Here is a 15,253-nt window from a genome sequence, read left to right on the forward strand (position 1 = left end):
GTAGCAGAATCTTTCAAATCACCGTCTCACCAGCACAAATGCACACGTGCATGTCAAAGGTGCGCACATCTACCAGCACTTATTTTTTATTCAAACGTAATGTCTGATTCTTGTCTGGTGCGGATCTTTTCCCCGTGTCTGTGTTGAGCTGTGTATAAAAAATGAGTTTACAACTGAAAACATAGTAAGAATTATAAAACACAGCAAATAATATGTAATAATACAGTATATTTGAAAAGACAAGGGTAATGGTATCGCAATAGCAATGTATAGAAATTTGGTTCCATGTTCAATATAGGTGAAGTCTCCACTTTTACTAATATCATTATTATTGTGTTCAAATATATATAGGTAGCTTCTATTATAATTATAACTTGTATATGCTTAGTATACAGTATAATATGACTATATGTACATTATGTATATTGATTAGGGCTGGGCAATATGAACCAAATCTCAAAATGGTGATATACGATATTAATATCAATAATTTTAATTCAAATTAAGCCTGACTAGAAAGACAAATCTGGGTTAGATTTGCTGTTGTTTAATACCACACACACACATTTACTAACAAACAGCTGCACAATAATGTGCCACTTTTGGCGTTTTCTCCTCTAAGAGACAGCATGTGTGAGTGAGTTCTGCAGTGTTGATGTTTAGAGGAAGGGGGGGGAACAAAATAAGCTATAAAAAAATACATATATGTATATATCGATATTGTAGTTTTCTATATCACCAAAATAGAAATCTCGATATATCTTGAATCTCGATATATCGCCCAGCTCTAATATAGATATATATATATGGCTGCATATACATGTTTGTCTATATAAGTAGCTCACAGATAAGTTGGTTATACTGGTTATAAGAGCAGTAAGATTAAATAAATCAGACTTCTCTCTACTCCTTTTTTGAATGTATAAATGTTTTATTGAAATCTTCTTACTTTGTGTTTATGAGTTGCTTTGGAAATGAATTTGGTTTGTGACATTGTTTTTGTTTTTAGATGTTAAGTAATAACTAAAATAAAATCAAAACAAGCCCACATTACATTTTCCATCTCACACCAGTAAGAATTCAGTGACATTGTTTGGTCAGACTGTGTGTGACATCATCCAGTGTAGTGTAGAAATCTGCATACAGCATGAGCGTGCACCATCTAAAACTACTCTCTCCAATAGCCTAAAATAGTTAAGTGCATCTCGCCATCCATCTCCTGCATCTGCTGAACCAGAAAAACCTAATCCCTCCACTCATCCTCATAGTGAGCAGCTGTGCATGTGTGTTCTGGATCAACTGGTGATCCCATCTAGAGGCGACTGGTTTCAACCCGTGATGCTAATAAAAACAGAAAACTGAAAGGGGGAAATCACTGTGATGCAAGGTTGGGGTCAAATACGTTTTTGAATTACAATTTTTTTTATCCCCTGAAAGTGAATTATGTGCTCAATTACTAAAGTTTAATTACAATTAATCATAAATACTGAGTCCCGTAATAACCCCGTAAAACGTATCCTTCCTCTTGTGTTAACTTTCTGTTAGCATCTCTAATGATAACTGGTTGGTTTTGACTAGGTGTGTGTATTGCCTGGCATCTGGCGATACAATTTGTATTCCGATACATAGGGCGCCATACGATACGATATATTCCGATATTAAAGTTTAAGGCAATTATTGCAATTGTTTTTAAATAAATATACATATATATGACTTAAGAAACAACTAATCTGTAAATGTGTACACCCTCATGAGAACATTATGTATGAAATATATTTTATTGGCATATTTTACACTCAAAACATTGGCTTTAACATGCCATGTGCCAACAACTTAAAATAAAAAAATAACATACAATCTGCCTGTGACTTTTAAACCAACTTTGACTTTAATGCAACTTAACTGAGGTATATGCCTAGAACAACTAATAAATGCAGAAAGTTAGTACTTTCTTTTTAGATTTTATTGAAAAAACACAAGCTGGTCAACATGCCCAGGTTTCAGCGCACTTCTTTCTGCAGTTACAAAGTCTCCTGCAGTGGAAAAGACTTTCCTGGTTAAATAAAGGTTAAAAAAAGAAAGAAAGAAAATAAATATATATATATATATATATACGGATACATTTAGAATCAATCCGAGAATCGTGCGACGTAATATCGCGATATATCGCCGAATCAATTTTTTTCAATACCCCTTGTTTTGACCAATGTCTTAAATCAGCTTTAAAATACACTAAAAACAATTATCTATTATCTTGTTTGTTTTTCATTTAATAATTGTTAGCTAGAACTGTAACATGTTTCCCAATTTTGTATTTAATGAAATTATAATTGACAGTTTTTATAAAACTTTCATGCCAAATACAATTACAAAGTAAATTTTCTGAACTCTATTAATATTACAACAGCAACCATATTTTCAATAACAATTATGCACTAATTGTAATTAATTATTGATTCAATCACGTGATAAAAATTATAATTGACCCCAACCCTGCTGTGATGATGATTAGTGAACTTTGGCCAGACGAGCATTTCAGAGTAATGTGACATGCATGTGATTTGATACCATTACCACCTTTACCTAACTGCACATAACTGAAGATTACAAAATATATATATAAATTACAAAAAGCAGAATAGTGAAAAGCTTATTTTTACAGCAGCATATACTTCTGACGTACTTTGAAACATTTAGGTCTGACATGCAACACACGCAAGCAGCTTGTACAACACGAAGCACTGTCAGTGACAAACACTGGAAACGAAGCACCAGGGCTGCAGGGGGGAGGGGGAGGGGGGGTGCAGAGTTGGATGGGGCGTGCGAGGGAGGCGGTGGGGGGACGAAAGTGACGCCAGCCAGGGGATGACAATGAGAGCGGGATGATGTGTTGATGACAACATCTGCACATCATGACATTTCACAGGCTGCAGCAGCTTGCAGAGACACTTATGGAAGGATTAGCACCGTGCTGGTAAGACGGGGGTAGATTTCTTTTTTTGTTCAAAAGCAGAGAAACCTTTAAAGTCCGTGTAAAGCAAATTAAGCCATTTTCTTCTAAACACATTAAATGGGTCATAAATGTGTTCCTCAAAACATGTACAAAGCCATTCAACCATTTATAATGTAATTGTGGAGCTAGGCTTCACAAACTATGTTTCTTTGTTCAGAATTAAATGGGCGTGTCAGATATCATAACCGCGTTATTTAACAGAGCCCCCATTAGCATAAACCCGACCCTGACGCTGAAGATATGAACATATTCAGACTCAGGGGAATAAAACGCGTTTGCTGGTGCCACGTTTTAAATGAAATGCGCATTTTTTGCACCGCAAATATTTTGCCTCCAGCGGACGCAGTTCTTACTAGAGCTGAACGATTATGGAAAATAATCAAATTGCAATTTTTTTTCCTCAATATTGCGATTTAATATGCGATTATTTTATCAAGGGCCTCTTGTCATGTATTTTCAACGAACACAAGAAAGAAATCAATCTGTTTCATAACAAACTATTTCAGATTTATTTAAACTTTAAATAAATCTAAAATATAAATTTTAAACACTCTCTGAACTTAACTGGACAGCACAAGGACAAGAAAAAAAATTTGAAGATTAGAAAATCGCGTTTCACGATATCGCGATAATATCGCAAATGCAATTTATTGTTCAGCTCTAGTTCTGACTGTACGCGGGAGGAGAAGACCTTTCTGCTGACACCTGATTTTTCCTAAGTTTTTTGGTCTTTCACACTGCTCTCTCCCATAAAGTTGGGGTTAATACACGGAAGCGGCGCCCTTCCCACGCGTGGGTGTGGTACCAGCGTCTCTAACTGACACGCCCCCAGCCTTTAAGAGCAGAGAGAAGTGCTTGTTTTTCCATAATTTTGAGACCTAATTTATTATACTTAGCCATTTTTTTCATCTTTCAAATTTGGCTCAGTGGTAAATGACATGTTTCTGTGGTGTGACAAACTTATTTCTGCTTTACGCAGACTTCAATGAAAAAGGGATTGAACAGATTGACACCATGTGTATAAGCAGCTGGAGTAGTTTTACCAAATATTAAATCAACAATCAATAAACACATAATTGTGTTCATGACACAATATGCCATATTTTATTATCATGTTCATTAAATTAGAATTTATTGACTTTGAATCCTTTGAATATTAACAATGCAATAAATAAGATTTTAATCAAAGTGGTCCGTATTTGGCCATTAAACTAAAATGACTGAGTGACACCCTTGTCTTAGATTAATCTTTATTTTGTACTTGTTATTTTGAGTTTCTGGACAATAATAAATATGGAGTGGTTCCTCCAACATCCCACCAAACTTTCTGAAACTGTGAGCTAGTTTGAAAGGTACTGAAAAAACGTTTTATTGTGCACTTCTGAGTCCGAAATGCTTCAATTTCATGGTTTAACTTTAGTTAGGGGAAAAGATAATGAAGGATGACTAGAATAGAAGTAATTTAAAAACGTAGCCGAAACAACTCCAACGAGATACTAATCTTTAATTATTGCAAGCTTCCCTCCCACCCCATGTCCCAATACATATAGTAATAAATAGTTCATATTTCAATAGTTGCCCTAAACATATCTCCCTGTGCAAAAAATATTTCAATAATTCATGCTTGCTTTGTCTTAAAGCCACATCTATAACTTATATCGTGATTGTCATCATGATGTACAATATGAAATTGTGTAGTAAGGGAAACATTATTTGTGTTTATATTAGCCTGTATAATAATAACTCAATCTCTCAAAGTCGTTTCAGTGTATTCCTTTTTCTAATTACTTTACGTCTTTCTTTAATTCTTAATTGGACGTCGCAGCAGCAGACAAAGGAAGGATTTCATTGTACACAACATGTTTTTTTTCTATTCATGTTAATAAATGTTTGAATTCCTAAACGTTAATATTCATGTGTAAATGATTGTCAAAGCCATGTGATGTCCCCATTTGATCCCCTACATGCAGACCCACAACACAAACCACACACAACACAACAATGGGTTCGTACCTCTCTCGGTGTAGCGGGTACATTTTACAGCTCGCAGAAAACTCCTCTGCAGCATGACGAGATAGAAAGAGGATCAAAGTTACAAAAATGGGACAGTTTTACTCATGGAGCTCCAACAGTTTGGTCCTCCTGATGCACCTTCAATGCAGCATGTGCATATATTTATGGAGAAATGGTAAATGTAATTAAATTGTTAGAAAATACACAACAAAATATTAACTTTTAAAAATCACATTTTTAAAAAAAGTATGAACACATTATTTTCACCTCATTGTTAAAGGGGACACATTATGAAAAATCCACTTTTGCAGTGTTTTTGATCACGCCAGCACAATAAATGTGAAATAAACCCATCCATCCTTTTGTTTGTGGTCTGTGTAAGTCTAACAACACAGAAAAGTGCTCCGTTTCAAATGTTCTCAGTTTGTGATGTCACAAGTTGAATACCCTCCCCTCCACTGGTAACTCCACCCATGGACTCCACCCCTAACCTGATGAAAACTTTTGCGAAAGTCCGCCATTGTTTTTCTCACTGGCGAAGGAGTGGTGTGTGCCACCCCAGCAGAAGAGAGGGGTGGGAAGGAGTGGGAGGTCTTTGCAACTCCAGGGACACACCCCCCAAAATAGAGTGCTTTGAAAGAGCTGGATAATACAGGGTCATAAACCTCCCCTGTTGCTTAATTCATGTTATGTTTTGTCCATACCCCAGCACAGATATGTCATTTAGACCACAGGAAACTGTTTTAAATAGTGAAAAATGTATAATATGTCCCCTTAAGACTTAAACCCAAATTCTGTAGTGTGTCTTATTTACTGTGTTGATTCTCTTTGTATGGTAATGTGGAAACGTGTGCACAATACCCCCACAAAATGTATACTGTACATATTACAGCATATACATGCAGTAAACACTGATATTTAAAATGATGTACAGAAAAAAGAGAGACCCCTTCTCGCTTATAAATACAGTATGTTCATATCAAAAGTGTAATAAGATGTCTGTCATATTTGACACTTTTAGATTAAAGTAAATTGACGTATGACAGATAACTCACGGTCTTTCTTCATTGGCTTAGGGCTGCACGATTATGACCAAAATGATAGTCACGATTATTATTGATTATTATTGTAATCACAAATATTTATCATATTAGGAAAAAATCTGTTTTATTGCACTACTTTTAAACAAACAAATATGTGTACAGTTTATAGTACAAAATTAAGCTATAAATGGAATCATAATAAAAAAAATAATAATTGAAAAAACAATTACCCCAAGAATTTAAAATGTACCAAAGGCTAACTGAATAAATGAATGAGTGCAGAGCCCGTAATTTAAATATTGCAGACGTGATCACGATTAGAATTCGATAAATTGTGCAGCCCTACATTGGCTCTCAGTGGAATAAGTTGTAACCTGCTCACAGTTGCACTTCAGGATCCACTTTAATAAGGCTCATAGTAGTATATATTTTATAGCTTAAGAATCACTAGTTTTTAATAGTTATTCTGATGTAAGTAGGGCTGGACGATATGAACCCTTACTCATATCTCAATATTATATTTTATATTATATTTTTAACCAAATTAAGTTTTACTAGTAGAAAAACAATTCTAGCTTAAATTTGCCGATGAAAAATGCTACACATGTACATTTATTAACAAACGGCTGCACAATATGTGCCACTTTTGCCTTTTTCTCCATTATGAGACAGCATGTGTGAGTGAGTTCTGCAGTGTGGCTTGTTTAGGGTTAGGTCTGGGTTATTAGAATGCACTTATCAATCCATCTAACTGTGCTTTTCATAATGTTGGGAAAAGCAGTGACTCCTAAAATTAGTATTTTAATACAAAATAAGCTGTAAAAGAAAAAAAACATATCAATATGCGTATATATAGGCAATATTTTCATGTTCTTCATCGCCAAAACAGAAATCACGATATATTTTGACTCGATATATTGCCCAGGTCTAGATGTAGGTTTAGGCAACTTTTTGGTTGATCGAGCTTCTCTTCTTCTGTCCCCAGGATTATATTTTTCGCGACCTCCAAATGCCATTGGCTTTGTTTGTCTATATTGTATCACTTATTATCATCACCACTTTTTTTTTTTTTTTTTTTTTTAAATCTGGTTACTGTCAGTTTTTCCAGTCGTGTTTGCCTACAGGCTCTAATTAGCACAAAGGTTCAACTCATATGTATATAATAAATGAATAACGTTTTTTCTCACCGTTATACTTCAAGTGTGTATTTGACAGAGATGGCTGTTATATATTTGTCACAAAATAAAGATTATTCAACGTGAATTGAAAGAAATGACACGCATGTGTTATCTGTGAGCTAGGAGTGTATTTCTCTTCCTCACTGCATTGAGCTGCGTATCTTTCATTCTTCCCCTGCCGTCTCCGGCAAACCTCAAGGTCGACCTCAACAGCTCCTGTATCCAAGGCTTCTTCTGATATATTAAATGTTTTAAAAAAAAAAAAATGAAGAGATACAAGTGTACGAGTGTGTGTGTAAAAGGGAGTCTTCAGTTTTCTGACACGTACACTGACATATAATACATTCTACTTCAATAAAGCAGTCCATTAACATACCACAGTTAGGATCCCTGTTATCACGTCATTTATTTATGTTCTACCTCTGGGATTTGAATGGCTCAGTAAGTATTTAAGGACTGGCTGTATATGCAGCACGAAAACAACATTAACGACACACTTTGTTTATGGACCTAAAGTGGCTCTCCATCAACTTTCCCATACTGTCTGTACAGTGTGTGGAGAACCAGTGAGCAGCTTCTGTTTATCAGCAGCAGTGCAGGTTTGTGTGCGAGTGCGCAGGGACTCAATCCCATAGTTCTGCTTGTGTTTGATTTGGATGAGGTGACCAAACTCTGTTGCCATGATTCCTCCACAGAGAAACAGAGCAACGCTGCTGTCTGCTCTGTCCTCTAACAGATACATCAAACACGAGGCATGTGACCGGATATTTGGATGGTGCTGCCAAGAAAACAAGTGTGTCACTGTGGTGTTGGCCACGAGAAAAAAACTGTATGAGAGGAACTCCACCTTCACTCTTTGGTGTCAATATTGATGCCGACATGATGCCTCGTCTGCTAAAATATTAATGTACAAACAACTTATCCTTGTTTTTTGACATATTTATGTGCAATTCCTCCAAACTGAGTGTAAAAATGTCCATTGTAGGTTATGTATTATGAAGACAAGTAAGATATGCAGAAGCAAGTAACAGTGAATCAATTTCTATGATTGATTTGTTTATGGAGGGTCGTTTTCGGTTACACTAAATCAAGTGTTTGATTGGAAAAGGGTCAAAACAAAAACCAAAGAAGACAATTTCTGCATATTTGCTAGAGGTGTCCCGATCCGATATTGGTATCGGTCCGATATCATCCAGAAAACAAATATCAGATTTTATCGGACTGAATCTAAAATCTCCGATATACATATAGAAATACTGCGATATATCGGCGTATCGAGATATCGTCACAATCCTAATAGTGTGCCATTTTGAACACAGCCAATGACCACTGTGACTGTATTGTCAGAAATGATCAACCCTAAGCTCAAAAGATGTACAGTAAAGTCCTTCATACAATTATTTTTAGATGATATTTTATGGCATGCTTATGATTTTATTCATACCTTTGAAACGTCATGCATCCAATCATATGTAAAAAGCTTCATGTAGTGTGCGTCAGCATCAAAATGGTCAAATTATAGTCATTTAACCGCTTATAGCTGTATCTACTTTCAAAGTAAGGTGCATGAGAAATAAGTGACAAATACAGTCCGACTGTAAACCTTTAAGACAATCCTATTAAACTTTAAAAGGTAAACGCCAGCAGCAGGGGTCTGTTGAGAGCTCTTAGTGAGATGCTCCAAAAACAAAGACCTGAAGCTGTGTTCAAGTGGGATTGTCAGCAAAAACCATTCAACTAGAAAGGGAACATGTGGTGCACTGGTGGCCTATCCAGGAAGTAGAAAGAGAAATGGGCATTGGCTTCATTGGCCACTATGCACGATTGCACTTATTTTCATAAAACATACTGGGCACTTTTATAGATGTATGTGATTACTTTTTTTTTCAGAATCTGTTGTAGAAGCAAAAGTTAAACTTTTTGGAAAAATTTAATTTGACAGTTTGATAAACATACTAGGGATGTCCCGATACAACTTCTTCACTTCCAATGCGATACCGATATTGCAGCCTTGGGTATTGGCCGATACCAATACGATATCAACGCGAATTGTACATACTTTTATTACTTATTTTGTAGTGTGAAATGTTAGAAAATGCTTGATCCAGTGATGTTACTCAAACAGAGAACAATAGTCAGCAACGGCAGGGATAAGAAAAGCTGACCCATTCATATCGGTACAATTAGGAGGAATTTCAGACGTTTTGATATTGAAATGTATCGCAAAAGCGCTATAGAAACACTTTTTCCCCGATCACGTACCTGGTCACATGACCACTTCCCTTTGAGAAAACATGGTGCGGTACGTGTGGACAGAGGAGGATACTGGGACATTTCTTAGCATTATACTTAAAATTTATTACTGCAACATTAGACGTCAAACAATAAAGGAATGCTGAGTGTTATAAGGAGGTTTGGAGCGTCCATCTTCATGCAGCGGATGAGATTTCAAAAACAAACATCAAGGGAAACAAGTTCAAAGCGCAATTACACTTTGTCAAAACTTAAAAGACATCACTTTAATTCTTTGGAAAATCTGTTACGGAAACACAGCTATTGATATCACGATATATCGCAATGTATATTGTAATGTTTAATATTAAAATATATGGTATTGTGACTTCCAAATCTCTCGAAGTTTGTTCCTTGTCATTTCTGTACAATAAAACTATTGATATATCTATTATGCTGTAAATATCAATCATGCTTTTGTCCCTTATTTGTATGACACACTGACAGCAGGTCATTGCACTGACCCAAGTGGCTAATCAATTATTGAATTTTACAGTCACTGATTTTCCTCACATTTTCGGACTGTTTGAAAAAAAGAAAAAATAAAGTAAGCAAAGCAAAGCAAACCCTTCAATGCTTGTGGGAACTGTTTAAAGCTTGGATCCCTCCCAGTTAACCTAGTGGGAAACAACTAGGCTGCATCACACACACACACACACTTCATTGATGAGCATCCCGCTCAGCCTCAGCTTGTGTGTGTGTGTGTGTGTGTGTGTGTGTGTGTGTGTGTGTGTGTGTGTGTGTGTGTGTGTGTGTGTGTGTGTGTGTGTAATCCGGGTATGGATCTCTCACTGTTTGACTTGCTCTGTGCAGTGTCATTAGGGGTCATGAGACTGTAGTAAAATTAGGTCAAGCACATCACACACACACACACACACACACACACACACACACACACAGATATATACGTGTGTGTGCAGTGTCACATGACCCTTGGTCTAATTTTATGTGGCCCCCAAAGTAAATGTACAAAATGACATTAATAAAATACACAAAACAAGACTAATATATATATATATATATATATATATATATATATATATATATATATATATATCATTGCAGGAAAGTACGTTAAAAGACAAGAGAAAAATACAGAAAATACTCCAAAAACACACAAAACTACTACAAAAATAAACAAAAAACAGTAACACACGAAATGACAACAGAAGTACATAAAAAGACAAGAAAAACACAAAAAATGACTCTGCAAACCCACAATACGAACATACAAGCAAAACAACGACGGGAATACACAAAAATTACTCCAAAAAAATGCAAAATGGCAGCACAAATACACAATATCGCTCAAAAAAGCATATATTTGACAAGAAAAATACACAAAAAGACTACAGAATTGCACAAAATGCCTCACAACGAGTGAGACAACAACAAACACACAGAATGACAGAAAAACACACAAAATTCCTATAAAAACTGTGTTCTTTCCTGTATTAATGCTCAGATCATGTGGCCCTGTGATCAAACACGCTGTGTTAAAAGTTGCCTTCCTCTGCTCTATGAGCTGCTTAAGGTTCCATTAAAAGTCCAAATCAATCCAAATGAACGAGAGAAAAACACACACAACAAAGTTCAATTGAAGCCATTTGGTGTCAGCTGAGAGCCCATCACTTTCACAAATCAAAGAGACATTATTCAGAGACACGTCAACTTACCCCATGCTCTGAGGACACGGATGCTGTTTGTGGGAATGAACTCTCTCCGTTCTGCTCCTTCTTTGCCTCCAACGCGGCTTTTCTTCCTAAAATCCTGAATCCTGGCTGCTTACATTTCCCAAACAGAGAGCGATCACTTCCGACTCCAGGTTCCCCGTTTCCCCTCTGCGCCCCAGACACTGGTTGTACTACTCCAGCCTTTTCTTTGTCCACGGGGTTTCCACGGCGATCCACACGGTGAATCTTGCCGTCTCCGTGCGTAATTACGCACCGTAAACGTCTGGCTCGGCTCTGAGTGCAACACAGTCGGAGGAATGTCGATGAAAAGTGAAACAGCAGAGAGCTTTGGACTCATACCTCCTCCAGGACCCGAGTGTGCCGTGTGCTTCCCTCCCGCCCGAGTGCCAGATCACATTGGGATCCCATTCAACTCTCAGTGGGACCACTGGGACTCTTTAGCGCCCCCCCATGGACTCAGTGCGCACTGCAAACCCATCTCCACTGAACCCTTGCCATGCAGAGGTGAAAGTAATGGATTACAAGTACTCACGTTACTCTAATTGAATTGATTTTAAGGCTACTTGAGTACATTTCTAAATCAGTATTTTTACTTGTACTTAAGTACGTTTTATAAGATGTAATTTGTTACATTTCTACACCCAACTGTTGCGGTGTAAATTATTCTTTTTTTGTTTTTAAAAAGATCAACGGACATTGTGAAACTACAAAAAATTAAATTTTAAGACAACAATTGAATGCATCACATCATAGCCGACCAATCAGATTAAACATAATGCACCGCATCAAAACAGCATTGAATGCCAGTTATTTTTATTTATTTTTTTGTTTTAGAGTTCATAAATTTAGTAATACTTTGAGCCTGAGAATTTTTTTTTCTTTAAATTATTATTATTTTGAATTGAATTCATTGGTGTTATTTTTTATTTGTTTTTTTAAAGTTCAATTTGTACATTTTGACAAACCTTTATACAGATGCCTTTGCGTAAAATAAATAAAGTTCCAATTGTGCAAGATTTGGTCTCTTCCTTTTTAAGTTTATACATGAGATGTTTACTGTATGCAAGGGCAAGACTTATGACCATAAATAAATGTGGCGAAAATAACAAGTAACTTTTTTACTTTATTTGAGTAATATTTAATTGAGCGACTTTTTACTTGTACTTCAGCATTTTACGTATGACTGACTTGTACTTTAATCAAATAACAGCTACTTCTACTTGAATAGGATATATTAGTATTCTTTACACCTATGCATATGTCTGACTAAGGAGCGGACCTTCTCATCCAACTGAGCTCATAAAGCTGTGGATGTCTCCATAATAAATCTTTGAGGAGCAGAATCAACGCAATAACATCCATGACAATGTAAATAACTATACTGCTTGTTAATGCTGCCCTAAAAAGTAGCTGCTTCATGTTTTCCATATCTAATGGGACAGGAAAAAGTCACTGAAAATCAAATGATATTTCTTCATCTTTTCTATCAGTTTGACTGTGAAGAATCCTGAAAACCTGCAGAAAACCAAAGATTCACAAAGACTACCACAAACATCAGCCAGAAAGACTGGAAGTCAAACCTGTGACTTCCTGTTAATATTCTCTGACATTGATAAAGGAAAATCCACAACACTATCCCTTGCTACACCATGTCATCCATTCCAATTAATATATGAGATGATGCAGTATGCACTGAGTCCCAATAGGCTATTGTGCATATAATGCTATTCCCTGAGGCATTCAGCATAGTACTGTAATCAAATGATGCTTTTCATTCCTGAAAATAAATTCATTGCAAACAAAGAATAAATCCATCTCATTTTACACAAACTGATCAAATGCTACAAATTTGAATTAGTATCACGCTACCAAAGAACATAGATGCCTCTTTCAAAGCTGCTTTGTTCACTTATTAATTAAAACGTGTTTGTGACTCATCCTTGCTCATAAGTGACAAACATTTTAGAAACAAGTTCCTTTTTTTAAAGACCATACTACCCGGAACCATTGTGAAATAATCAGAAGTGAAAGTACCCTAATGTTTAAATAGAGGGACTTAATATTCCTTTGAAAGTGAGGTTTAACTAAAACTCATTGGATTAAGTCATATCTTCAACATTTTTCCATATAATGGCATAAAGTAAAAAAAAAATGAACAAATGACGAGGACAAATATTCAAAGAATGATGGAAGTGATGTGCTGAGACCTTAAGGTGACTCACTGTTTACATAACAACACATGCACAATGATGTTCTATTTACTTGTTCATTGCCACGTTTGCTTGGAGAAAAGAGTGCTTGGAAAGGGAAAAGCACAAGTTCACTCCGTTCAGCCTGATTCTGGCACACTTTCTTTTGGAGTATCTAACATTTTAAGGTGATTTATTTGCATGAGCCTGGGATGATGAAGTCAAGCAGGAGAAGCCTTAAATGTAGTGGAAGAGTAGTCGAAGCACTAACGGTGGTGCTCAGTGGCCTGTTACAGCTCCTCGTGCAAACAAGCCCACATGTCCATTCAGAGAAGTGCTCCTCTGCCAGTTTGCAGCACAACTGGAGGCCTTCAGCTCACAGGACATGAATCAGCTCAGGCAGGCCAGTGTGTCCACACAGACGCTTCCTTTAAGAACTAACTCACACTCGTTGACAGAAGAACAACTGAAAAGCAAAGAAAATCCCATCATGAAGGTTTAACCGTCTTGTTAGGTTGAATGTTGTCACAACTGTCCTTTGGGGAGAGGAAAAAAGCCTGAACTAGTTTGAACTAGAATATTTGCATTTCCTGAAGAAAATGCAAGTGAGGATGTAGGTGCTGGCTGTCGTCAAACATTGCATTATCTTAGCATTAGCCTAGCACACTCCTGTCAAGTATCCCGTTTTGGCCGGGAAATTCCCGTATTTTACCCCTCTTTCCCGCCATCGTCTCGTATTATTATTTTCCCGTAAATATCGCGTATTTTAATGTAATAATAAATAATAAAAAAATGCCTTACTAAACTGAACGCCGCCACTAGCCTCGCGAGAACTGCCACTCAGGCCATTTCAGAGATTAGTGGCGACAGCGGCAACAAACCCGGAAATAACTCAGAAAAGAGATGATGATTAATGAAGACGTTCTGGCGGGAAAAAAAAACAAAGAACTGGTGTAAATACCTTGTAAAATGTGACAGAGAGTTTATCTTCCTAAAGAGCAGCAGGATGGGACACAGTTACACGTTCTGTTAGATTAATAACTGATATTTTAGCATCTACCACATCGGAAGGAACACGTAAGTCACCATGAAAAATCAGCCAATCACAAGCACCATAAATATACACTGCTTTAAAAAGTGTTAAAGAATGTAAAGTCTGCAACAAATGTGTCTAATAAGTCATTAGTGAATACCAGAGAACCACATGAGTGAGCATGAGAAATTAAAATAATATATAATGAAAATAAAATGTTAATGTCTAACTTAAAGACAAGCAACGTGAAAGTAACAGTAAATATGCAACGTGTTGAGTTGTGTATAAACTGTAAGTGTATTAAATAAACACATGTGCTTCATATACACATTTATGTTTTTATTTAGGCTGTATTATAATGTAGGAATTAGTGCTGGGTGATATATCAAGATTCAAGATGTATTAAGTTTTCTATTTTGGTGACATAGAAAACTAATATTTCATATATATATATATATATATATATATATATATATATATATATATATATATATATATATATATATATATATTATAGCTTATTGTGTATCAAAAAAGTAGTTTTAGGAGTCGCTGCTTTTACTTCTCAGAACAGCATGTACAGCTGGATTAATGAGTGTACATATTGTGCAGCTGTTTGTTAATAAATGAGCCTGTGTAGCATTTTGCATCAGCAAATTTAACCCAGAATTGTCTTTCTGGTCAGACTTTATTTCATAAAATTATCGAGATTTATATCGTATATCATCATTTTGAGAAAATATATTGAGATCCATGTCGCCCAGCCCTAGTCGGAATGTTCACAGCATTTCAATGTTA

General features: G+C 36.1%; 1 protein-coding gene across 3 annotated transcripts in view; it reads right to left on the reverse strand.

Annotated features, from left to right (window-relative positions):
• Window positions 1-11,635, reverse strand: part of LOC114462419 (homer protein homolog 3-like) — a 62,261-nt gene extending 50,626 nt beyond the window's left edge. The window contains exons 1-2 of one of the 3 annotated variants that reach the window (XM_028445229.1): window positions 11,216-11,635; window positions 5,027-5,072 (exon numbers count right to left, since the gene is read on the reverse strand). In XM_028445229.1, the coding sequence (XP_028301030.1) occupies window positions 5,027-5,049 (23 nt within the window). In that variant the 5' untranslated portion in view covers window positions 5,050-5,072; window positions 11,216-11,635. The remainder of the gene's footprint in view (window positions 1-5,026; window positions 5,073-11,215) is intronic. The other 2 variants (XM_028445230.1, XM_028445228.1) reach the window with 2 other exon arrangements.
• Between the last annotated feature and the right edge of the window lie 3,618 nt (window positions 11,636-15,253).

This window comes from Gouania willdenowi, chromosome 4 (genome assembly GCF_900634775.1).
Source record: "Gouania willdenowi chromosome 4, fGouWil2.1, whole genome shotgun sequence".
Lineage (NCBI taxonomy): Eukaryota > Metazoa > Chordata > Actinopteri > Blenniiformes > Gobiesocidae > Gouania > Gouania willdenowi.